Source organism: Mustela putorius, unplaced genomic scaffold, assembly GCF_011764305.1.
Source record: "Mustela putorius furo isolate JIRA1106 unplaced genomic scaffold, ASM1176430v1.1 tig00003903_pilon_pilon_pilon, whole genome shotgun sequence".
NCBI lineage: Eukaryota > Metazoa > Chordata > Mammalia > Carnivora > Mustelidae > Mustela > Mustela putorius.
This window is the reverse complement of record NW_025422051.1, coordinates 281,757-309,568: the sequence shown is the minus strand read 5'-3', so window position 1 is coordinate 309,568 and position 27,812 is coordinate 281,757. Positions and strand designations below refer to the sequence as shown.

The 27,812-nt window shown below is 41.4% G+C and overlaps 1 protein-coding gene and 1 pseudogene across 1 annotated transcript; both read left to right on the top strand.

Annotated features, from left to right (window-relative positions):
* Positions 1 to 1,578: 1,578 nt before the first annotated feature.
* LOC106006051 lies at positions 1,579 to 26,622 on the top strand (annotated as a pseudogene).
* A 29-nt stretch (positions 26,623 to 26,651) lies between these two features.
* On the top strand, positions 26,652 to 27,104 carry LOC101683947 (centromere protein V-like protein 1). Its single transcript, XM_045068412.1, is given in 1 exon segment — positions 26,652 to 27,104. A coding segment is annotated over 1 exon segment (453 nt).
* Positions 27,105 to 27,812: the final 708 nt, after the last annotated feature.

The following is a 27,812-nucleotide window of genomic DNA, read 5'->3' as shown; positions in this document are numbered from 1 at the left end:
CTTTAGTTCTAAGGACCCCCACCCTGTTTTAGTTCCAGAGACCCCCCCCCCGCTTTAGTAACAGGAAGCCCCACCCTGCCTTGGTTCCAGAAACCCCCACCCTGATTTAGTAACAGGAGTCCCCACCCTACTTTAGTAACAGGAACCCATAAATACCCCTGCATTAACTAAGCTTGGGGTCTGAGTCCCTACCCTACTCCACTGAGTCGGGTATACTTGGGCCCAAGCTTAAGCTTGTCGTATAAACCCTTGTGTGATTGCATCAGTGTTGGCTCCTTGGTGGTCTCTTGGATGCGAAAACTCGGGTATAACATTTGGAGGTTCCACCAAGATCTGGGAGACTCCCAGGACCCCAGCCTGGAGGGTCTTGCACCGGCTGGTGAGTGCACTCGTTTTTATCTATTTGCACGCATACTTTGGGAGCTCCAGTCTGCATTTTAACCCATAGGAATTCCAACTTGTATCTAGGTCAACATTGGCTCAAGCGGACACGTGGTAGGCCATTGACCAGGGGTCTTGGGAGACGTTCCTTGCCCCCGCAGGGGGTTCAGGTCCCCTTCCATTTCAGGGGGTTAGAGTCCCCCTAAGCGGTCACCAGGGGGTTCGAGTCCCCCGCCGTTTCAGGGGGTTAGAGTCCCCCTAGGTGGTCACCAGGGGGTTCGAGTTCCCCACTGTTTCAGGAGGTTAGAGTCCCCCTAGGCAGTCACCAGGGGGTTCATGGTCCCCCAAGGCAGCCAGGGGGTTCAAGTCCCCCTAGGCGGTCAGGTGTCTTGTTTTTGTTGTCAGTTTTGCTATTTGTTACATGTATGGGAGTTTTGTCTATTGTGCTGGTTGTTAAGTTTATGGGAATTTTTGGAAGAGGCATCCCTTACCCCCACCTGGAGGACAAGATCCTCATCTGTGAGGAGAGCCAGCTGCTGTTGCGGTCGGATTCTCCCTTAATTCCTTTCAGTTTTGTCTTCACGGCCACGTTGGATTGTTTGTGTGTGTGTTCTTGTTAATTGCTGTAAGTGTATGTGTCTTGTTGTGGACTAAAGGCATGATGGGACAGGCACAGACTAACCCTCTGTCCCTGATGATTAACCACTTCTTGGACATCAGGGAGAGCGCTCATAATCTGAGCACAGACATACAAAAGGGAAAGTTTCAGACTTTCTGCATGTCTGAGTGGCCAGCTTTTAATGTAAAATGGCTCCAGGAGGGAACCTTTCAACTGCCTATTATTCTACAGGTTAAGACTGTCATCTTCAGAGAAAAACCACACGGCTACCCTGACCAAATACCTTATATACTGGTCTGGCAAGACATGATATAGAATCCTCCCTCCTGGATTAAACCTTTTCTCCCTCCCGAAGCAGAATCTACACCCAAGATCCTGGCCCTGCGGAAACCAACTCCTAAGTCTAACAAGAAAGTGGAGTCTGAACCAGAGACCGCTTTACCCGGTCTTCCAGGACACTCCCACGGAGGACCTGATTTTTCTGCCGCCCTACCAGGTCCCCCCCACCCTGTCTGCCCCTCCAGCAGAGGCATCAGGGGCTGTCAAGGGAGTGCCCCCCCCCAGATGGAGAGGACCCCATGCATGGGCCAGCGGCAGGGACATGTGGACGGACCCATCAAGCGGCCCCAGGCTCAAACCTGGGACTGGCCGATTCCACTGTCCTTCCCCTCCGTGCCATGGGACCCCCGGATGAAACAGGGGGACAACCAATGTTATATTGGCCATTCTCTACTCGTGATTTATACAATTGGAGAACTCAACATGCAAAGTTCTCCGATAACCCAAAAGATCTGATCGGTCTTCTGGATACTGTTCTTTTCACCCATCAGCCCACCTGGGATGACTTTCTGTGAGGAGAGCCAGCTGCTGTTGCAGTCGGATTCTCCCTGGGCTCTTGCAGGTTCTCTTTACCACTGAGGAAAGAGAGAAAATCCAGATGGAATCCCGGAAGACTGTCCTGGGTGAAGACAGACAGCCAACTCAGAACTCCGATCTCATAAAGGCAGTTTTCCCCTTGTCTCACCCCACTTGGGACTACAACTCGGCAGAAGGTAAGGAGAGGCTCCAGGTCTACCGCCAGACTCTAATGGCAGGTCTCAAGGCTGCAGCATGCAAGCCTACCAATCTGGCCAAGGTATATGATGTAAAACAGGGTAAAGATGAGAGTCCAGCGGCATTCCTAGAAAGGATCATGGAGGCATTCAGACAGTACACCCCTATGAATCCAGAGGCCCCAGAGACCAAAGCTGCCATAGTTATGGCTTTTGTTAACCAAGCCACTCCAGACATTAAAAGGAAATTACAGAGTGTAGAAAAACTAGGAAAGAAGAGCCTACAGGATCTGATAGTGGTGGCAGAAAGAGTCTACAATAACAGAGAGACCCTTGAGGAGCAACAGGCTAGGATAAGTGACCGTCAGACTCAGAACCTGGCTAAGATCCTACTGGTCACCACCATGGATGATCCACATGAAAAGCAGAGACGTCTCAAGAAGGTGGCTTCAGGAGAAGGTAAGGGGGACAGCCCCCACCGAGAACGCCCCAAACTGAATAGAAACCAGTGTGCTTATTGCAGGGAAGAAGGCCACTGGGCAAGGGTCTGCCCCTGGTTAAAGGAATCCCCCGACAAAAGACCAAAGGCTTCCACTACTATCTTGGAGGTCAAAGATTTAGATGACTAGGGGAGTTGGGGTTTGGCACCCCTCCCCGAGCCCAGGGTAACCCTTAAAGTGGAGGGGGAACCAATTAAATTCCTAGTAGACACCGGGGCACAGCACTCTGTCTTGCTACAACCTCAAGGGAAGTTGGCAAATAAGACCTCATGGGTACAGGGGACCACAGGCACTAAACAATATTCATGGACTACCCAAAGAACAGTGTATCTCAGCATGGGCCAGGTAACCCACACCTTCATGGTCATTCCTGAGTGCCCCTACCCCCTGTTAGGCCAGGACCTACTCACCAAGATGGGAGCCCAAATTAGTTTCCACCCTGAAGGGGCAAAGGTTCTGGATAAAGAGGGACACCTGATCCAGGTGCTTGTCATGAACCTGGAAGATGAATATCATCTTCACCAAAGGCCCCCAGAACCAATGACTGACATTGACCACTGGTTGCAGGAGTTTCCCCAAGCGTGGGCAGAAACGCTGGCCAATGTTGGGCCAATCCCATTCCACCAGTTTCTGATGTATATCGCTGGCCGATGTTGGGCCAATCCCATTCCCCAAGCTTGGGGAAACTGGGGGAATGGGATTGGCCCAACATCGGCCAGCAATATACATTGAACTAAAGCCAGAAGCAGAACCAGTCAGAGTCTGCCAATACCCCATGCCTCTCACAGCATGGATGGGGATCACCCCACATGTCCGGTGACTGCTAGACTCAGGCATACTGTGGCCTTGTCAGTCAGCATGGAACACTCCCCTGCTACCGATATGAAAGCCACACTCTAATGATTATAGACTGGTCCAGGACTTGAGGGAAGTTAACCGATGGGTGATGGACATACACCCTATGGTCCCAAACCCCTACACCCTCCTCTCCACCTTGCCCCCAGACAAGACTTGGCATACAGTGCTAGACCTAAAGGATGCCTTTTTCAGCTTGCCCTTGGCCCCAAAGAGCCAAGACCTCTTTGCTTTTGAATGGGTGGACCCAGAGAAGGGCAACAATGGCCAACTCACCTGGACTCGACTACCCCAAGGATTCGAGAATTCGCCCACCATCTTCGATGAGACACTGCATGAAGACCTAGGTGAGTTCTGTGTCAAACACCCTAATATGACTCTATTACAATATGTAGATGATATCCTGTTGGCAGCAGAGGACCAGGAAACATGCCTACAGGACACCAAGGACTTGCTCCAAATGATAGCAACTCTGGGATATTGGGCTTCAGCTAAAAAGGCCCAGATATGCAGAATGGAGGTGAACTACCTTGGGTACAAATTAAAAGATGGACAAAGATGTTTAACGGATGCACAAAGGAGACCGTCAGGAGAATCCAACAGCCTCGAAATGTCCGCCAGGTATATGAATTCCTAGGGTCGCTGGGTTCTGCCTATTGTGGATCCCAGGTTTCACTGACATAGCTAAGCCTCTCTATGAGGCCACGAAACAAAAACAAGAAAAAGGACTTTCTATGGACTGAGGCCATGGACAAAGCCTTCAATGGCCTTAAACAAGCCTTGCTTTTGGCCCCGGCACTCAGGCTGCCTGATCTGACTAAGCCCTTCCATCTTTACGTGAAAGAAATGGAAGGGGTGGCAAAGGGAGTCTTAATTCAATACATGGGATCCCTGGAAGAGACCGGTGGCATACCTCTCAAAGAAATTAGATGCTGTGGCTGCTGGATGGCCTCCATGTTTAAAAATTATTGCTGCAGTGGATACCATGGTTAAAGATGCAGATAAGCTGACTATGGGGCAGGAACTATACGTCACTACCCCACATGCCATTGAAGGGGTACTTGAACAACCCCGGGACCGATGGATCAGCAATGCCCGCTTGACCCATTACCAGAGCTTGCTTTTGAACCCTACCAGAATTTGTTCTAGGCGCCAACAGCCCTAAACCCAGCGACACTGCTCCCTAACCCTGACAGGGACACCTCCTACATGACTGCCAAGAAATCCTGGCTCAGATGCATGGAGTCAGAGCCGATCTCCAGGACCAACCACTGCCGAATGCAGATGACACCTGATATATGGTATACAGATGGCAGTAGCTTTGTCTGGGAAGGAATCAGGTATGTGGGGGCAGCTATGACCACAGAGATGGAGACTGTCTGGGCAGAACCATTGGCAGCTGGGACTTCTGCCCAACGTGCAGAACTGATTGTGCTAACCAAGGTGCTAACAATGGGAGCAGGCAAGCAGATAAAGACCTATACTGATAGCCAGTACGCCTTTGCCATAGCCCACAACCACAGAGCCATTTATAGAGAAAGAGGGCTCTTAACAGCAGAAGGAAAGACTATTAAAAACAAGGCATTCTCTCTACCACTGAATACAGATCTCTGAACTATATTATAGGCATGGGTAATATTCCAGGTGGATGAAGAGGACAAGCAATTTAATGACAATTTTGTATGATTAAAAACTGAAGCAACAACAAAACAAAACAAACAAACAAAAAGGCAGAAATCCTCGAGCTCCTAAGGGCCCTCTGGCTGCCTAAGGCACTGGCCATTATCCATTGTCTAGGACATCAAAAAGCAGACACGCCAGTGGCCAGGGGAAACAGGCTGGCTGACTTAAAAGGCAAATAAGGCAGCTCTTTCGGTGGACCATGTCTTAGTGACCACACTGCCTGATCCAGGAGCACCGAGCTTGCCAGACAACCCCAACTACGCTGACGCAGACTTACAATAGATTAGGCATCTGCCTGGGACACAATGCCTACATGGCTGGTGGAGAGCTGCAGATAGCAGCATAATCCTACCAGAGGAACTGGGATGGTGACTCCTATCCAAATGCATAGGCGTACACAACATGGGAACAAAAAAAAAATGGAAGACTTGGTGCCACATGCAAAGATCACTATCAAAGACTCCCGAACAAAGATTGAACAGATTGTGGCAAGCTTCCACGCATGCCAATTAATGCCACCGCCCATGGATCTAACCCAGGCACCCTGCTCTGGGGGGACTACTCAGGAACCTACTGGGAAGTAGATGTCACCAAGATAAAACCTGGAAAATACAGATACAGGTATTTACTGGTATTTGTAAATACTTTTTCAGGATGAACAGAGGCATTTCCTACCAAACATGAAACCGCACAGACCGTGACCAAGAAACGGATCAGACAACGTTCCAACGTTCCAACGTTCGTTGGATCAGACAACGAACCAGGATTTGTATCTAAGGTAATACAGGTAGTGGCACTAGTACTTGGGGCAGACTGGAAATTACATTGTGCATATAGGCCCCAAAGCTCAGGACAGGTAGAGAGGATGAACAGAACATTAAAAGAGACCTTGACTAAATTAGCCTTGGAGACTGGCAGGGATTGGATGACTCTCCTCCCCTTTGCCCTATATAGGGTGCAAAACTCCCCGTATAAGATGGGACTTACCCCTTACGAGATCATGTTCAGTATTCCTCCACCTATTATTCCCAATTTAAAACCCTAGGTACTTGCTGAGTTTGATGATCACCAACACCTTTTCTCCCTCCAAACGTTACAACAAACCCATGAACAGGTGTGGCCTAAGCTGAGGGCCCTCTACAAGACTGGGCCACCCCCAGACCCCCATCGATATCAGCCAAGTGACTGGGTGTACATCTAGAGATACCAGACATTTCAACCACGATGGAAGGGACCCTACATCATGATCCTGACCACTTCTACCTCTCTCAAGGTCGACGGGATTACTCCCTGAGTCCACTACACCCACGTCTGGCCAGCTGACCCACATGCCGTTCTCAAGGACTTTGTCCCAGAATGGAAAAGTCAACCCAACAAGGACAATCCCCTAAAGCTAAGACTGTGCCATTCTCACTTATCCCACTAATGTTGCTTACTTTTGTCAAAGACAGAATCAGTACAGTTCAGCTCATGGTACTCCGACAACAATACCAACCGCTGGACCTTGTTGCTGAGACCAGCCTGGACCCATAATTGGGTCCTTCCTTAGTTTCCTCTGAGAGGGGGAAATGTGGAGGCTGAGAAAAATTGAGGCCATCCCACCTCAGGTTTAGCCTTAGCATAAGTACAGCCATCTTAGCTCCAGCAGCCATCTCAGACCCCTGTGCCCAAGGGCTGAACTTTCCCTTGCTTTACTTTAGTTCTAAGAACCCCCATCCTGCTTTAGTAACAGGAAGCCCCACCCTACCTTGGTTCCAGAAACCCCCACCCTGTTTTAGTAACAGGAGTCATCACCCTGCTTTAGTAACAGGAACCATTGATACCCCTGCCTTAAATAAGCTCGGGGTTCTGAGTTCCTACTCTGCTGTGTCGGGTATACTTGGGCCCAAGCTTAAGCTTGTTAAATAAACCCTCGTGTTATTGCATCAGTGTAGGTTCCCTGGTGGTCTCTCAGATGCGAAAACTCATGTATAACATGGGGTCACAGAAGGATTGGAGGTGTCTGAGTGTCGCAGAGCTTGCAGGTATTAGAGTGGGGAGGCCAGCTACAGAGACAGAGCCGAGGAGTGAGCTCTCAACTCGGGATTACCTTGAACCATAATCTGTGGCACAGGTCACTGCTCTGTGAGCAGGGTCCCCACAAGATCCGGGGAGACCACTCCTGGAAGAGCTCAGGGATCTGCTGGGTTCAGAGACTTCAGGGGGAGATGTGTGCCAGAGACAGAGATGCCTGGTCACAGGCTGGGTGAGTTCGGAGTGAGGCCAGGGAGACGGGAGTGATTGAACACTTTTCTCTGAGGGCGCACTGAGGAGTGGGGCCCAAGCTCTCGGCTCCTCTGGGCCGGAGATTGGGAGGTTGCCATTTTCATTCCCATCCTACAGAACTCTACGGAAGGCGTTCAGGGAACAAAAATTCCCGAAAGCAAACCCAAGCAGATTAGCCTGACCCTGGTAAGGGCGGTGCAATTCTGCCTCAGGCAAAGACACTTGAGAATCACTACAACAGGCCCCTCCCCCAAAGATCAACAAGAAATCCAGCCAAGACCAAGTTCACTTACCAAGGAGAACTGGAATTCCAGAAGAGGAGAAAGCAAAGCATGGAATTCATGGCTTCTCCCCATGATTCTTTAGTCTTGCAGTTAATTTTTTTTTAATTTTATTTTTTTACTTTGCTAATTTTTTTTAACTTTTACCTTTTCCTTTTTTAATAGTTTTTAACTAGTTTATCTTAACAATACCTTTCATAAAAAATAATAATCTTTTTTGAACCTTCATTATTATAGTCATATTTTATCCCTCATTGTATCTAACTTTATTTTTTGTATACACATAGGGATTTTTCTTCTAAAAAATTTGGGGTAAAACTTCTTCTAATAGATCAAAATATACCCTAAATCTAGCTCCGGGATTGTTCTAGTCTCCAGCCTGAGCAAATTCTCTCCACTTTCTTTTTCTTTATTCTTCCAACCAACTTACTTTATCAACTCCTTTTTATGAACTCCTTTTTTAGAAATTAAAATTTTTTTTCATCTTTATAGGCATATCCCATCCCTTCATTGTGTTTACCCTTATATATGTTTTTAATTCTTTAAAATTTTGGGAGGTAATTTCTTCTAAGAGACCCAAATACTCCAAAAATTAAGTGGGTGACCCTGTTCTAGTCACCAGTCTAATATATATATATATATATATTCTTTATTTGTTTTATTTTTTCAATTTTTTTTCTTTTTTCTGAGCTTCTTTTTATCCCCTTTCTCCCCCGCACAATTTGGGGTCTCTTCTGATTTGGTTAAAGAACATTTTCCTGGGGTCTTTGCCACCCTTTTAGTATTTTATTTGCTCCCTCATATATTCTTATCTGGACAAAACCAAAAGGCAGAAAAAGTCACCACAAAAAAAGAACAAGAGGCAGTACTGAAGGCTAGGGACCTAATCAATACAGACCTTGGTAATATGTCAGATCTAGAGATCAGAATGATGATTCTCAAGGTTCTAGCCAGGCTCGAAGAAGACATGGAAGATATTAGAGAAACCCTCTCCAGAGAGATAAAAGCCCTTTCTGGAGAAATAAAAGAACTAAAATCTAACCAAGTTGAAATTAAAAAAAAAAAAACTATTAATGAGGTACAATAAAAAATGGAGACTTTTACTGCTAGGAGAAATGAGACAAGATAGAATTAGTGATAAAGAAGACCAAGTGACAGAGAATAAAGAAGCTGAGCAAAAGAGAGACAAACAACTACTGGACCACGAGGGGAGAATTCAAGAGATAAGTGACACCATAAGACAAAACAACATTAAAATAAGTGGGATGCCAGAAGAAGAGGAAAGAAAGAGGGGAGCAGAAGGTATATTGGAAAGAATTATTGTAGAGAATTTCCTTAATATGGCAAAGGGAACAAGCATCAAAATCTAGGAGGTGCAGTGAACCCTCCTCAAAATCAATAAGAATAGGTCCACACCCTAATAGTAATAGTAAAATTTACAATAGTAAAATTTCTACAATAGTAAAATTCTAATAGTAAAATTTACAAGTCTTAGTGACAAAGAGAAAATCCTGAAAGCAGCCCGGGAAAAGAAGTCTGTAACATACAATGGTAAAAATATTAGATTGGCAGCTGACTTATCCACAGAGACCTGGCAGGCCAGAAAGAGCTGGCATGATATTTTCAGAGCACTAAGCGAGAAAAACATGCAGCCAAGAATACTATATCCAGCTAGGTTATCATTGAAAATAGAAGGAGATATAAAAATCTTCCAGGACAAACAAACACTGAAAGAATTTGCAAACACCAAACCAGCTCTACAGGAAATATTGAAAGGGGTCCTCTAAGCAAAGAGAGAGCCTAAAAGTAGTAGATCAGAAAGGAACAGAGACAATATACAGGAACAGTCACCTTACAGGCAATACAATGGCACTAAATTCATATCTCTCAATAGTTACCCTGAATGTTAATGGGCTAAATGCCCCAATCAAAAGACACAGGATATCAGAATGGATAAAAAAAACAAAACCCATCAATATGCTGCTTTAATATTCTCCTCACTAAAAAGGACAGATCATACAAGCAAAAGCTCAACAAGGAAATAAAGGCCTTGAATGACACAGTGTACCAGATACACATCACAGATGTATTCAGAACATTCCAACCCAAAGCAACAGAATAAACATTCTTCTCTAGGGAACATGGAACATTCTCCAGAATAGATCACATCCTGGGTCACAAATCAGGTCTCAACCAGCACCAAAAGATTGGGATCATACCCTGCATATTTTCAGACCACAATTCTCTGAAGCTAGAACTCAATCACAAGAGGAAATTTGGAAAGAGCCCAAATACATGGAAACTAAACGGCATCCTTCTAAAGCATAAATGGGTCAACCAGGAAATTAAAGAAGAATTGAAAAAATTCATGGAAACAAATGATAATGAAAACACAATGGTTCAAAATCTGTGGGACACATCAAAGGCAGTCCTGAGAGGAAAATATATAGTGATAGAAGCCTTTCTCAAGAAACAAGAAAGGTCTCAAATACACAATCTAAGCCTACATCTAAAGGAGCTGGAGAAAGAACCCTAGGAGGAGAAGAGAAACAATAAAGATCAGAGCAGAAATCGGTGAAATAGAAACCAAAAAAAAACAAAAAACAAACAAAAAAAAAAATAGAAAATATCAACAAAACTAGGAGCTGGTTCTTTGAAAGATTTAAAAAGATTGATAAATCGCTGGCCAGACTTATCAAAAAGAAAAAAGAAAGGACCCAAATAAATGAAATCATGAATGAAAGATGAGAGATCACAACCAATACCAAAGAAACACAAACAACTATAAGAACATACTATGAGAAACTCTACGCAAACAAATTTGACAATCTGGAAGAAATGGATGCATTCCTAGAGACATATAAACTACCACAACTGAACCATGAAGAAATAGAAAACCTGAACTGACCCATAAACAGTAAGGAGATTGAAACAGTCATCAAAAATCTCCAAACAAACAAAAGCCCAGGGCCAGAGGGCTTCCCAGGGGAATTCAACCAAACATTTAAAGAAGTAATTCCTATTCTCCTGAAACTGTTCCAGAAAATAGAAATGGAAGGAAAACTTCCAAACTCATTTTATGAGGCCAGAATCACCGCAATCCCCAAACCAGACAAGGATCCCATCAAAAAAGAGAATTACAGACCAATATCCTTGACGAACACAGATGCGAAAATTCTCACCAAAATACTAGCCAATAGGATCTGACAGTACATTAAAAGGATTATTCACCACGACCAACTGGCATTTATTCCAGGGTTGCAAGGTTGGTTCAACAGCTGCAAATCAATCAATGTGATACAATACATTAATAAAAGAAAGAACAAGAACCATATAATAGTCTCAATAGATGCTGAAAAAGCATTTGACAAAGTACAGCATCCCTTCCTGATCAAAACTCTTCAAAGTGTAGGGATAGAGGTCACATACCTCAATATCATCAAAGCCATCTATGAAAACCCCACTGCAAATATCATTCTCAATGGAGAAAAACTGAAAGCTTTTCCACTAAGGTCAGGATCACGACAGGATGTCCATTATCACCACTGCTATTCAGCATAGTACTAGAAGTACTAGCCTCAGCCATCAGACAACAAAAAGAAATTAAATGCATCCAAATTGGGAAAGAAGTCAAACTATCACTCTTTGCAGATAATATGATACTTTATGTAGAAAACCCAATAGACTCCTCTCCAAAACTGCTAGAACTTGTACAGGAATTCAGTAAAGTGTCAGGATATAAAATCAATGCACAGAAATCAGTTGCATTTCTCTACACCAACAACAAGACATTGGAAAGAAATTAAGGAGTCAATCCCATTTACAATTGCACCCAAAACCATAAGATACCTAGAAATAAATCTAACTAAAGAGGCAAAGAATCTGTACTCAGAAAACTATAAAGTACACATGAAAGAAATTGATAAAGACACAACAAAACGGAAAAAATATTCCATGCACCTGGATTGGAAGAACAAATATTGTGAAAATGTCTATGCTACCTAAAGCAATCTGCGCATTTAATGCAATCCCTATCGAAATCCCATCATTTTTTTTTTTTCAAAAAACTGGAACTAATAATCCTAAAATTTATATGGAACCAGAAAAGACCTCAAATAGCCAAGGGAATATTGAAAAAGAAAGCGAAAGTTGGTAGCATCACAATTCCAGACTTCAAACTCTATTACAAAGCTGTCTATACGCAGAAAACTATAAAGTACTCATGAAAGAAATTGAGGAAGACACAAAGAAATGGAAAAATGTTCCATGCTCCTCGATTGGAAGAATAAATATTGTGAAAATGTCTATTCTACCTAAAGCAATCTACACATTTAATGCAATTCCTATCAAAGTACCATCCATCTTTTTCAAAGAAATGGAACAAATAATGCTAAAATTTATATGGAACCAGAAAAGACCTCGAATAGCCAAAGGGATATTGAAAAAGAAAGCCAAAGTTGGTGGCATCACAATTCCGGACTTCAAGCTCTATTACAAAGCTGTCATCATCAAGACAGCATGGTACTGGCACAAAAACAGACACATAGATCAATGGAACAGAATAGAGAGCCCAGAAATAGACCCTCAACTCTATGGTCAACTAATCTTCAACAAAGCAGCAAAGAATGTCCAATGGAAAAAAAAAAAACAGCCTCTTCAATAAATGGTGTTGGGAAAATTGGACAGCCACGTGCAGAAAAATGAAATTGGACCATTTCCTTACACCACACACAAAAATAGACTCAAAATGGATGAAAGACCTCAATGTGCGAAAGGAATCCATCAAAATCCTTGAGGAGAACACAGGCAGCAACCTCTTCGACCTCAGCCGCAGCAACATCTTCCTAGGAACATCGCCAAAGGCAAGGGAAGCAAGAGCAAAAATGAACTATTGGGATTTCATCAAGATCAAAAGCTATTGCACAGCAAAGGAAACAGTTAACAAAACCAAAAGACAACTGACAGAATGGGAGAAGATATTTGCAACGACATATCAGATAAAGGAATAGTGTCCAAAATCTAGAAAGAACTTAGCAAACTCAACACCCAAAGAACAAATAATCCAATCAAGAAATGGACAGAGGACATGAACAGACATTTCTGCAAAGAAGACATCCAGATGGCCAACAGACACATGAAAAAGTTCTCCATATCACTCGGCATCAGGGAAATACAAATCAAACCACAATGAGATATCACCTCACACCAGTCAGAATGGCTAAAATCAACAAGTCAGGAAATGACAGATGATGGCGAGGATGCGGAGAAATAGGAACCCTCCTACACTGTTGGTGGGAATGCAAGCTGGTGCAACCACTCTGGAAAACAGTATGGAGTTTCCTCAAAATGTTGAAAATAGAACTGCCCTATGACCCAGCAATTGCACCACTAGGTATTTACCCTAAAGATACAAATGTAGTGATCCGAAGGGGCACGTGCACCCGAATGTTTATAGCAGCAATGTCCACAATAGCCAAACTATGGAAAGAACCTAGATGTCCATCAACAGATGAATGGATCAAGAAGATGTGGTATGTATACACAATGGAATACTATGCAGCCATCAAAAGAAATGAAATCTTGCCATTTGCAACAACATGGATGGAACTAGAGGGTATTATGCTTAGCGAAATAAGTCAAGCAGAGAAAGACAACTATCATATGATCTCCCTGATATGAGGAAGTGGTGATGCAACATGGGGGCTTAAGTAGGTAGGAGAAGAATCAATCAAACAAGATGGGACTGGGAGGGAGACAAACCATAAGTAACTCTTAATCTCACAAAACAAACTGAGGGTTGCTGGGGGGAGGGGGGTTGGTAGAAGGATGGTGGGGTTATGGACTTTGGGAGGGTATGTGCTTTGGTGAGTGCTGTGAAGTGTGTAAACCTGGCGATTCACAGACCTGTACCCCTGGGGATAAAAATATATGTTTATAAAAAATTAAAAATTAAAAAAAAAAAGAAAATAGACTCAAAGTGGATGAAGGACCTCAATGTGAGAAAGGAATCCATCCAAATCCTTGAGTAGAATACAGGCAGCAACCTCTTCAACCTCAGCTGCAGCAACATCTTCCTAGGAACATCACCAAAGGCAGGGAAAGCAAGGGCAAATATGAACTATTGGGATTTCATCAAGATCAAAAGCTTTTACACAGCAAAGGAAACAGTTAACAAAACCAAAAGACAACTGACAGAATGGGAGAAGATATTTGCAAACGACATATCAGATAAAGGGCTAGTGTCCAAAATCTAGAAAGAACTTAGCAAACTCAACACCCAAAGAACAAATAATCCAATCAATAAATGGACAGAAGACATGAACAGACATTTCTGCAAAGAAGACATCCAGATGGCCAACAGACACATGAAAAAGTTCTCCATATCACTCGGCATCAGGGAAATACAAATCAAAACCACAATGAGATATCACCTCACACCAGTCAGAATGGCTAAAATTCACAAGTCAGGAAATGACAGATGCTGGCGAGGATGCGGAGAAATAGGAACCCTCCTACACTGTTGGTGGGAATGGAAGCTGGGGCAACCACTCTGGAAAACAGAATGGTGGTTCCTCAAAAAGTTGAAAATAGAGCTACCCTACAACCCAGCAATTGCACTACTGGGTATTTACCCTAAAGATACAAATGTAGTGATCCGAAGGGGCACGTGCACCCGAATGTTTATAGCAGCAATGTCTACAATAGCCAAACTATGGATAGAACCTAGATGTCCATCCAACAGATGAATGGATAAAGAAGAAGTGGTATATATATATAATGGAATACTATGCAGCCATCAAAAGGAAAGAAATCTTGCCATTTGTGAAGACAGGGATGGAACTAGAGGGTATTATGCTTAGTGAAATAAGTCAATGGAAGAAAGACAACTATCATATGCTCTCCCTGACATGAGGAAGTAGAGAGGCAATGTGGGGGTTTTGCGGGGTAGGAAAAGTATAAATGAAACAAGATGGGATTAGGAGGGAGACAAACCATAAGAGAGTCAATCTCACAAAACAAACTGATGGTTGCTGGGGGGCGGGGGGGGTCAGGAGAGGGTGTGTGGTTATGGACACTGGGGAGGGTATGTGCTATGGTGAATGCTGTGAAGTGTGTAAACCTGGCAATTCATAGACCTGTGCCCCTGGGACTAATAATACATTATATGTTCATAAAAATATTTTAAAAATTTTTAAAAAGAAGTATGCCTAATTCTTCTCTCTCACCCCAGGGCACAGAGACTAATATGCAGTAGGTGGAAAATAAAGAACTGCTCACTGGACAGTGCCAATGAAGTAGACTTAGGAGAAGGGGTTACTGTTTACTGAACACCTAATGCAGCAAGAATGACAAGGTAGGCATAGGTTAAGATTAGAGAGATTTGAGGTCCTACATATCTGGACTTGAGTCTCCACCCCCAACTTTATACTTGAGGAGCCTGGCCAAGTTCTCTGTCCTCCTTGCAATAAACTGACTCACAGAGCATGCCCTGGGGTGAGGCTGCCTGGTTCATATCAGCTTCATTGCTGAATTTCAGTGTGACTGTGGGATATTCTTTGAACATCTCTGTAACACATTCTCTTCATCCATAAATTAGATAATAATGTTTGCCGTATCGGAATGGCATTAAAAGTATAGATTTCTCTAGGCAGTATAGACATTTTAACAATGTTTATTCTTCCGATCCAAGAGCATGGAAAGGTCTTCCATCTTTTTTTGTCTACTTCAATTTCTTTCATGAGCGTCCTGTAGTTCCTCAACTAACCTCTTAGGTTAGGTTTATTTTCAGGTATCTTATGGTTCTTGGTGATATAGTAAATGGAATTGATTCTCTAATTTCCCTTTCTGTATTTTCATTGTTAGTGTATAAGAAAGCCACTGATTTCTGTACATTAACTTTGTATCCTTCCCCGTTGCTAAATTGTTGTATGAGTTCTAGTAGTTTGGAGGTGGAATCTTTTGGGTTTTCCATATAAAGAATCATGTCATCTGCGAAGAGAGAGTTTGACTTCTTCATTGACAATTTGGATACCTTTTATTTCTCTTTGTTGTATGATTGCTGTTGCTAGGACTTCTAACACTATGTTGAACAAGAGTGGTGAGAGTGGGCATCCTTGTCATGTTCCTGATCTCAACGGGAAGGACGCAAGCTTTTTCCCATTGAGGATGATATTTGCTGTGGGTCTTTCATAAATAGATTTGATGAACGTCAGGAACGTTCCCTCTATCCCTATCCTTTGAAGTGTTTTAATCAGAAACGGATGCTGGCTTTTGTCAAATGCTTTTTCTGCATCAATTGAGAGGACCATGTGGTTCTTCTCTCTTCTCTTATTAATTTCTTCTATCACATTGATAGATTTGCGAATGTTGAACCATCCTTGTAGCCCAGGGATGAATCCCACCTGGTCATGGTGGATAATCTTTTTAATGTGTTGTTGGGTCCTGTTTGCTAGGATCTTGTTGAGAATCTTAGCATCCATATTCATCAGTGATATGGGTCTGAAATTCTCCTTTTTGGGAGGGTCTATACTTTTAATGCCATTCTGATCAAAATTCCACTGGTATTTTTCAAAGAGCTGGAGCAAATTATCGTAAAATTTGTATGGAATCAGAAGAGACCCCGAATTGCCATGGAAATGTTGAAAAACAAAAATAAAACTGGGGGCATCATGTTACCTGATTTCAAGCTTTACTAAAAGCTGTGATCACCAAGACAGCATGGTACTGGCATAAAAACAGACACACAGTCCATTGGAACAGAGTAGAGAGCCCAGATATGGACCCTCAACTCTACAGTCAAATAATCTTTGACCAAACAGGAAAAAATATACAGTGGAAAAAAATACAGTCTCTTCAATAATTGGTGCTGGGAAAACTGGACAGCTCTATGTAGAAGAATGAAACGCGACCATTCTCTTACACCGTACACAAAAATAAACTCAAGATGGATAAAAGATCTCAACATGAGACAGGAATCCATCAGAATCCTAGAGGAGAACATAGGCAGTAACCTCTTCAATATCAGCCACAGCAACTTCTTCCAAGATATGTCTCCAAAGGCAAAGGAAACAGAAGTGAAAATGAACTTTTGGAACTTCATCAAAATCAAAAGCTTCTGCACAGCAAAGGAAACAGTCAAGAAAACAAAGAGGCAACCCATGGAATGGGAGAAGATATTTGCAAATGACAGTGCAGACAAAAGGTTGATATCCAGGATCTATAAAGAACTCCTCAAACTCAACACACACAAAACAGATAATCATATCAAAAAATGGAAGAAGATATGAACAGACACTTCTCCAATGAAGACATACAAATGGCTATCAGACACATGAAAAAATGTTCATCATCACTAGCCATTAGGGAGATTCAAATTAAAACCACATTGAGATACCACCTTACACCAGTTAGAATGGCCAAAATTAGCAAGACAGGAAACAACATGTGTTGGAGAGGATGTGGAGAAAGGGGAACCCTCTTACACTGTTGGTGGGAATGCAAGTTGGTGCAGCCTCTTTGGAGAACAGTGTGGAGATTCCTCAAGAAATTAGACATAGAGCTTCCCTATGACCCTGCAATTGCACTACTGGATATTTACCCCAAAGATACAGATGTAGTGAAAAGAAGGGCCATTTGTACCCCCATGTTTATAGCAGCAATGGCCACAGTCACCAAACTGTGGAAAGAACCAAGATGCCCTTCAACAGACAAATGGATAAGAAAGATGTGGTCCATATACACTATGGTGTATTATGCCTCCATCAGAAAGGATGTATACCCAACTTTTGTAGCAACATGGACAGGACTGGAAGAGATTATGCTGAATGAAATCAGTCAAGCAGAGAGAGTCAATTATCATATGGTTTCACTTATTTGTGGAGCATAACAAATAGCATGGAGGACAAGGGGAGTTAGGAGAAGGGAGTTGAGGGGAATTGGAAAGGGAGGTGAACCATGAGAGACTATGGACTCTGAAAAACAATCTGAGTGTTTTGAAGTGGCATGGGGTGGGAGGATGGGAGAACCAGGTGGTGGCTATTGGAGAGGGCACAGATTGCATGGAGCACTGGGTGTGGTACAAAAAAAATTAATACTGTTATGCTGAAAATAAATTTTAAAAAAATTTTAAAAATTTGCCATATTTTGCAGCTGCCTTGAGGATCAGTTATCATTGGTTCTGCTTTTTTGTGGAGGATAAGCAATAACACAGAGGACATGGGTAGATGGAGAGGAGTAGTGAGTTGGGGAAATTAGAGGGGGAGATGAACCATGAGAGACTGTGGACTTTGAGAAACAGACTGAGGCATTTGGAGGGGAGGTGGATTGGGGGAACCTGGTAGTGGGTATTATGGAGGGCATGTATTGCATGGAGCACTGGGTGTGGTGCATAAACAATAAACTGGAACACTGAAAAGAAATTTTAAAAAATTAAGAAAAAAAACAACAAAAGAAAACAAAACAAAAAAATAACTGCCTTACTCAGTATAAGCAGTCAGTAAAGTTTAGCTCTGAAAATGTAGATACCTCAGAACAACCAATTACATCAACGTAGTAAGTGTTGGTAATTAATATTAGTTTATAGTAATTGATACTAACATTATTTCACTTAATTCTTCTAACATTATGCGATGTAGGTAATAATATCTGCCTCCTATAGTTGTAAGCGCTAAGAATCCTAACCAAATAGCTCCTGAGAGAAAGTACTGGTCAAACAGAAAAAAGTTATATGTGTTTACAGATAGTGTTACTAAAATGTCAATATAATTTTCATCATAAAACTTTTTTTCACCTTAAAATTTTATCTCAGGTAGACCGACTCCAGTTTTGCTGACTTTTTGGCTTCACTGAAAAGGAACATGGAGGACTGAATATCCTGCATCATATATGAAATGGAATTTATACTGGTCTTTTTTTTTTTTAGATTTATTTATTTATTTGACAGAGAGAGATCACAAGCAGGCAGAGAGAGAGAGAAGGAAGCAGGCTCCCGGCTGAGCAGAGAGCCCGATGCGGGGCTCGATCCCAGGACCCTGGGATCATGACCCGAGCCAAAGGCAGTGGCTTAACCCACTGAGCCACCCAGGCGCCCCTGGAATTTATACTGGTCTTAATGCTGATAGGACACTACTGGATTTTAGGCTTGGTCTTAAGTACTCACTTTCCTCATTTGTAAAACGTAGGTGACAATAACTATTTTGAAGCTATGTTGGGAGGTTTAAATTGAGTAAGGTACAAAAGCCTCCCAACTTACAGTATTACTTCATAGTAGGTTTTTATAAATGGTTAGAGGTGTCTTTGTATTCCCATCATATGTCACAGAAACCTGTTACATGGTCAATGATGTGCTTTCAATATTTTTTTTTAATGAATAAACTAGAGCAATACATCTCAAATATTTTGGTCTCAAAAACCCTTTAAACTCTTAAAAACTTTTGAAGATGTCGAAGTGCTTTAGCTTATGTGAATCATGTCAATTAATGTTTACTATATTAGAAATTAAAACTGACAAATTTTTCAAATACAAGAATATACAAATACTTTCCATTAAATGCCAGAGTGAGGAAGTCATTACAGTTCCTGTCATATCTGGAAAAATCTGCTATTAGAGAGTGAATGAGAGTAAAAAAGGCAACTAACTTTTAATATTATTATAAAAGTAATTTTGACCTCTCTAATCCCATGAAATGGACTTATGAACTTCTGACCTAGAGAGAAATACTGCAAATTGTGGGGAACTATAAATTCAGGGAAATCCATCTGGCAAACTGAAGCTTTAACTTATAACCTGACTTTTGGGTTCATTGACCTCCACTAAAGCTTTACCTTGTCTTCAGAAGCTGCATGAATTGATGAAGAAAACTTGATTCTGTGGTGATTGAGGCATTTTGTCCAAGGAATCATAAATATTCCTCAAACTAGGATAACTAAAGAAAAGAAATAAAGCAGGGTGAGGGAATGTGGGAAAAAAGAATGAGTAACATTCTTTGATCAACCAACTAGTGGAGGACTGGTAGTCTTGTTTACCTCCACAAAATGCCTATAAGTAATATGTGCGTTCTGAATGTCACTATACACAGACAAAGAAAGTGAATAATTTTCTAATGTATGGGTTGGCCAAACACTAGATGGACAATGAATATACAAAAATACTCTAGTTATGATTCTGAGATTTCAAGAGACATATGTAAATCAGTTAGGGGATAACTGTGTAAGAACTATATTCTAAAGTTTTCCATTTAATTGTTTTCTTGAGATGATGTCTCCTCCCAAGGGAAAATGATATACTTATTTATTTAGAAACATTTATTTCTACTATTAAATTATATACAATTTTTCTTTTAGAGTGAGCATTAATACTTGCATCTGTCCAAGTTGCATACATGAGGGTTTTTTCATGTATTTTCTTTGTTTTCTGCCTTGGCATGTGCTGCATCTTTGAGGTTGTTAAAAACAATTCACAAGTGCTCGCTTCGGCAGCACATATACTAAAAAAAACAATTCACAAGTTTCAATATAATATTTAGGAAACTAGTAGATAATTGGCTTCTATTTTTATGGATTATAGTTGATGCTAGGCAACTGAACTAAATATCTACCTTCTACTCTTAATTTTGGAAAATTTCAAACTTACAGAAAATTTGAAATAACTGAAAGAAGACTAAAATGAGTACCCAAAGGGGCACCTGGCTGGCTGGCTGTGGCACATGTAGCTCTTTTTTTTTGTTTGTTTGTTTATTTATTTATTTGACAGACAGAGATCACAAGTAGGCAGAGAGGCAGACAGAGAGAGAGGGGGAAGCAGGCTCCCCGCTGAGCAGAGAGCCCGATGCGGGGCTCGATCCCAGGACCCTGAGATCATTACCTGAGCGAAAGGCAGAGGCTTTAACCCACTGAGCCACCCAGGCGCCCCTGTAGCTCTTAATCTTGGAATTGTGAATTCGAGACCCATGTTAGATATAGAGATTATTTAAAAATAAAATCTTTAGGGATGCCTGGGTGGCTCAGTGGGTTAAGTGTCTGCTTTCGGCTCAGGTCATGATCCCAGAATCTCTAGAACAAATCCCTCAACATCTTTTTGTTTGTTTTTCATGACATTGGACTTTTGAATGCTGCAGCCAATTTTCCTTTAGAATGTCCCACAATCTATATTTTTCAGTTTCTTCATGATTAGATTCTAGTTAAACATTTTTGGCAAAAATACTTCATAAGTGGAATTATATATTTAACACTGTACATCAAAAGGCATATAATGTCAGTTTACCTCAATCTTGGTTAAACTGGTGACCAACTATCTTTCCAGTTAAATGCATCTATTCTCTTAGTAATTATTAAGTCATCTGTGGGTCAACTTCAATACCTTATTCTCTAATAATATTTAACTTGATGATTTTATCATTCATTGATTATCCTGGCCTAAATCAATTGTGACATTGTATGCTGCATTTATTAATTAGTATTCTTATTTTAAGAAGAATTCATTCCCCAACTTTTATCTTTCATTCTTCACTCTTTTAAAAAATATTTTGTACTGGGGATGTCTGGGTGGCTCAGTCAGTTAAGTGTCTGCCTTCAGCTCAGGTCATGATCCCAAGGTCCTGGGATCGAGTGCTGCATCATGCTCCTTGCTCAGCAGGGGAGCCTGCTTCTCCCTCTGTCTGCCGCTCTCCCTGCTTGTGTGTGTTCTGACAAATAAATAAATAACATCTTAAAAAATAGTTTAAAAATATTTTTGCACTAAGTAGATTATAAATTTTTAAAAGCAGATGCTTCTTCTATTCTTCTATATGCCTTTGTTACAGTACCTCGTGTCTTACTAGATGTCTTAGATTGAAAGGTACAAACGAGAGAAATCATAATCCTACTTCATGTTACTAATAACATTTAATAATGACTGTTTCCACTACTGAGAACTCATCATACACCACACACAAGGCTGAAAACTTTAAATGCCTGTTTTTTTTTAATTATGACAACAATTCTACAAAGTAGACATTATTCTTATCTGGTTTACCTAAGTTATAACTGAGGCCCAGAGAACTTAATCATCTCAGAGAGGTTATTTAATAATGAATTGCTGATGATCACATCAACTTCTGAAATCAGGGATTCTGTGATCTGACTCTGAGCTAAAATCTAGGCAGAAAAAAAAATTATTCCTAGTACAATAGAATGTTTAGGGTTCTGTGAAATTGAATGTTTTAAGACCTTAACAAACCTATCTGAACAATGTTATAGACTATAATTAAAGATGCATTAGTTGTTGTTGTTGTTGTTGTTGTTGTTGTTTTAAGTAGGCTCTGCACCCAGTATGGAGCCCAATGCCAGGCTCAAACTCACAACCTCAAGACCAAGACCTGAGCCAGGATCAAGATTTGGACGCTTAACTGACTAAACCACCCAGGTGCTCCAGGTCTACTCTTTTCTAACAGTATCCAGTAAATAATTATATGTCCCATTGATGGTTATTCTAAATGTCTACAAGGCATTCTGTATACCATATCTCTTTTAATCTCCATGAGATACCTCAAGTAAGTTTTAGTTTAATGTCAACAGAAACAAGGATGTGGATAAAAAAATCAATAGCTTTGAAAACTGCAAGACTGTCTTTCAAAGTGGTCATAAAATTTCTTATACTCAACAGCAATGAATGACAGTTCCTGGTTCTCCAAATCCTTTTCTGCATTGGGTGTTGTCAGTGTTTGGGATTTTCTAAGAAGTGTGTAGCAGTATCTCACTGTAGTTTTAATTTACAATTTTGGCTTTATTAGTAATTTCTACCAAACATTTAAGAAAGAATACCAATCCTGGGTGCCTGTGTGGCTCAGCTGGCTAAGCAGCTGCCTTCAGCTCAAGTCATGATCCCAGGGTCCTGGGGTCTAGTCCCACGTCTGGCTCCTGTGGGATTCTGCTACTCCCTTTCCTTCTGCCTGCTGCTCTGCCAGATTGTGCTCTCAGTCTCTGTTAAATAAATAAATAAATCTTGGAAAAAAAAAAGAAAGAATACCAATCCTTCTTAAACTCTTCCAAAAAATTGAAGAGGCAAGAAGATTCCCAAACTCATTTGTAAAGGATTTGTTATCCTAATAACAAAGACAAGGACACTACAAGAAAAGAAAATTAAAGGACAGTATCACTGACTGATATAGATGCAAAACTCTTCAATAAAATACTAGAAAAGAAAATTCAACAGCACATTAAAAGGATTGTACAACAAGATTAATTTAGTATTATTCCTAGGATACAAGGATGCTTCTACCTATGAAAATCAATAAATGTGATACGCCACATTACCAAGATGAAAGATAAAGATCACATAATCTCAATAGATGCAGTAAAAGCATATGACAAAATTCAACATTCTTTCATGATAAAAGCTCTCAACAAATTAGGTATAGAAGGAATGTACTTCAACAAAATAAAAGCATATGTGACACAGAACATCATACACAGGAAAAAGCTGAAATCTTTTCCTCTAACATCAGGAATAAGACAAGGGTGCCTACTATCATCACTTCTATTCACCATAGTTCTAGAAATTCTAGCCAGAGCAGTTTGGCAAGACAGGGGGGAAAAAACAACCAAATCCTAAAAGAAGAAGCAAAATTGTAGCTATTTGCAGATGGCATCTTATAGAGGGAAATTCTGAAAGATTCTACAAAAACCTGTCAAAACTAAATAAATGAACTCAGAAAAGCTGCAGGGTACAAAATCAACATACAAAATTCCCCTTGTTTCTATATACTAAAAATAAACTACTAAATAAACTTAAGGTATAAAGTTCTTATACCTTAAGAACACAACCCCATTTACAATAGTATCAAAAGAATAAAATACTTAGGAGTAAATTTAACCAGGAAGTTAAAGATCTGTACTCTGAAAACTATAAAACTAATGAAACAAATTGAGGAGGACACAAATAAATGGAAATATATTTGGTGTTCATGGATTAGAAAAAATAATGTTGTTATAATGTCCATTTTACCCAAAGCAATCCATAGATTTAGTATATTCCCTTTCAAAATTCCAATGGTGGGGCGCCTGGGTGGCTCAGTCATTAAGCATTAAGTGTCTGCCTTAGGCTCAGGTCATGATCCCAGCATCCAGCCAGCATCAGGCTGCTCCCTGCTCCACGGGAAGCCTGCTTTCCCTCTCCTAGTCCCCCTGCTTGTGTCCCCCCTCTCTCTGTGTCTCTGTCTGTCAAATAAATAAAATCTTAAAAAAATAAAATAAAATTCCAATGGCATGTTTCACAGAAATAGAAAAAAAATCCCCAAATTTTTATAGAACCACAAAAGTTCCCAAGTAGCTAAAGCAATGTTGAGCAAGAATAACAAAGCTGGATGCCTCACACTTATTGACTTAAAATTTATCACAAAGCTACAGTTATCAAAACTATATGGTACTAGCATAAAAACGAATACATAGACCAATGAAACAGAATAAAAAGCCCCAAAGTAAATACATACATATATTGTCAACTAATATTTGACAAGGGAGCCAAGAATACTTAACAGGGAAAGGATGGTATTTTCAATAAATGGTGCTGAAAAAACTCGATATCCACATACAAAGGAATGAAATTAGACCCTTACATCATATACAAAAGTAAAGTCAAAATGTTTTCAAAATTTAAATATAAAACCTGAAATCATAAAATTCCTAGCAGAAAACATAGAGGGTAAACTCCTTGATATTGGTCTTGACAATGACTTTTTTTTTTTATTTGACAACAAAAGCATAAGCAACAAAAGCAAAAACAAACAAGTTAGACTTCATCAAAATAAAATGTTTCTGAATAACAAAGGAAAAAATTAAAAAATAAAAAGGCAAATTATGGAATGGGAGAAAATATTTGCTAATCATATCTGATAAGGGGTTAATATCCAAAATATATAATGAATTCATATAACTCAATAGCCAAAAAACATAACCATTTAAAAATGAGCAAAGGACCTGAATATACATTTTTTCAAAGAAGACATACAAATAGACAAAGATAAATGAAAAGATACTAATATCAGTAATCTTCAGGGAAATGCAGATGAAAACCACAGTGAGATTATCACTTCACACCTGTCAGAAGGGTTATTATCAAAAACTCAAAAAAGATAAGTATTGGTGAGGAGATGGAAAAAACCTTGCGCATAGCTGGTGGGAATGTAAATTGATTCAGCCATTTAGGAACACAGTATGGAGGTTCCTTGAAAAATTAAAAATAGGACTACTATATGGTCCATCAATCCCCCTTCTGGGTATAAATCTGAAAGAAATAAAATTACTATCTCAAAGAACTATCTGCACTCCCATCTTTATTGTAGCAATATTCACAGTAGCCAGGGTATGGAAGCAACCTAAGTATCCATCAAGAGATGATGGGCAAAAAAATATGTGGATACATGCATAAAATGGAATATTATTCAGTCTTTAAAAAGAAGGAAATCCTGCACTTGGGACAACATAGATGAACTTGGAGGACATTATGCTAAGTGAAATAGGTCAGACACAGAAAGACAAATATTCCATTTTCTTATTTATATGTGAAATCTGGAAGGGGGATTGCTGATCATATAGTACTCCTATCTTTAATTTTTCAAGGAACTTCCATAATGGGATCAGGCTATCTAGTTCATATCAGCTCTATTATTAACTTCTGGTGGGGCCATGGGAAATTCTGACCATCTCTGTGTATCAATTCCCTCATTTGAAAAATAAGCTTAATAATACTTTCAGTTGGTCCTCATCTGTTTTCCTAGAGCCCCCTGCACTTGCTATTTATTTTCTAGGTGAAAGGCATAGATGTTGTTCAGGATTACACTGAAAGAATTAAGAACGTGAACCCAAGGATAAGTGAAATTGTCAAATACAGATGAGCTCCTTCACACGTACTAGGAGATGGCTTTCTTGGGTATCCTGTCTCTTCTTTGGCCATTCATCCCCAGTCCATCCTAGGATGCAGCTTCTTCCTTTGTGTCTTTCCTCTACATTCTCATGATATCCCTAAAAGACAGCTAATTCTTCATGGTAAACCCTTTCATGTAATTTGTCTGTTTGCCTACCACATTAGAACTTGAGATGCTTAAGGAGAAGGATCAAGTTATGCTGGCTTTTCCCCCTCCAGCATCCAGAATGATTCCTGAAACTTAGCATAGAAGAAAACTAAAAATAAATCTAATGACAAGTTTTAAAACTTAGGAAATTACTGAAAAATGAATTTAGAAATAATATAGATATAACAAATCCAATTCTTTTCTGCGGTGTTAAAAACTTCAGATATGTTCTTGAATTCACTCCCTCCTACACTTGAGAGTGTATTCTTACCCTTTTCTCATAGAAGATTACTGGGACGCAGAGAACTGCAGAATCATGTCCATGGTCCCAGGGCAGGTACGTGTAACAAAATGAGCAAGATTAAAACAACAACAACAACAAGAACAACAACAAAAAATGAGCAAGGATATAGGCAATCTCCAAGCGTCTATGGACGTTGTAAAAAAAAAAAAAAAAAAAAAATCTTAGGCGAAGGTGCTACCTTGCCAAGACGTTAGTTACCCCAGTAAAGTTCTTTTAGGATCCAGGAAGGGTCTTTTGGCCTCATTTTCAACAAGTGGTCAACCGGGGTAGTGCAGATAAAGGGGCAGCCCCAAAAGTTCTTAGAACCCGAGCACTCCCTTGTATTACATTCCCACACTCCACCCAGCACAGCAGGGTGACAAGTTAGCCAGATTTACACATATGGCTGAGGATTCCACAGACAGGATAAGGAAAAGGACGGCCGCCCAACCGCAAAACGGAGTGGCCCAGAGATCCCTGCTCCGGGTTCTCCCCGCCATCCACCTCCACCCTCACCCTTACTACCCCTCACCAGCTCAGCCGCGGGTCCTGGCGCCGGGCGCGCCCCACCTCCACCCTGCGTATTAGTCCAAGCCAGGGTCAGGAGCCTGGTGGCGGCAAACAACACTGCAGAAAGCAAGCCAGGAGTCCAGTGAAGCTGGCTACAAAGAACACTGTCTTGTACATGGCTCTAGCGTCCTCGCAGTCCCTCAATGAGATGGACCTGGGCGCGCAGCCGGAGCGCTGGGAGACGTTCAGGAAGCGGCGGGGCCTCAGCTGCGAGGGCGCCGCCAAGTTCCTGCTGGACACCTTCTAGTACCCAGGCCTGGTGTATCACACCGGAGGCTGCCACTGCGGCGCCGTCCGCTTCGCCGTCTGGGCCCCCGCAGACCTGCGCGTGGTGGATTGCAGCTGCAGGCTGTGCAGGAAGAAGCAGCACCGACACTTCCTCGTCCCGGCCTCGCGCTTCACTCTCCTGCTGGGCGCCGAGAGCATCGTCACCTATCGATCCCACGCGCACCCGGCGCTGCACAGCTTCTGCAGCAGTTGCGGGGTGCAGAGTTTCCACGCCTCTGTCTCTGACCCCGGCGTGTATGACGTCGCCCCGCACTGGCTGGACAAGGGAACATTTTCCTAGAGGTAAAGCCCACAAACGCGTGAAGGCCCCCTTACGGTCCGAGCAGTACACGCTCAGCTTTAAATAATTAAGCAAGTTGACTATTTATTTAAGTATTCTATGTTTATGGCTCTAGAGGCATGTGCTCCAAGTAAGCAAATCGTGGCTGTTGAATCTATTTTTCAGGGTGGTGACTTGCCCTGCAACCTCAATTATCCTGTGGGTAATAATAAAAAAAAAAAAACACAACAACAACAACAAACCTTATTCAGTTTGTACAGGGTCTTCTTGTTATATGAAAGGTGGTGATGATTTCCAGCCTCTTCACACAATGGCACTGAAAACCAAAAGTCCTCTTTGTGGCCATTTTTGCAGTACTCTAAAATGAGTATAAGGCTCTGAATTAGAAATATCATGGCAGGGGCGCCTGGGTGGTTCAGCGGTTAAGCATCTGCCTTTGGCTCAGGTCGTGATCCTTGGGTCCTGCAATCCATCCCTGAGTCAGGCTCCCTGCTCAGCCGGGAGCCTGCTTCTGCCCCTCCCCTGCTCCTGCGCAGGGGTGCTCTCTCTCTTTCTCTCTCTCTCTCTTAAATAAATGAATAAAATCTTAAAAAAAAAAAAAGAAATATAATGGCAAATTTCAGAGAAACAGAAAAGATGAAAGTCTCAGAGCCAGAGCAGAATTAAGTAAGGTGTGCAGAGTGGGGGTTGGGGGATTGGTTAAGTGGG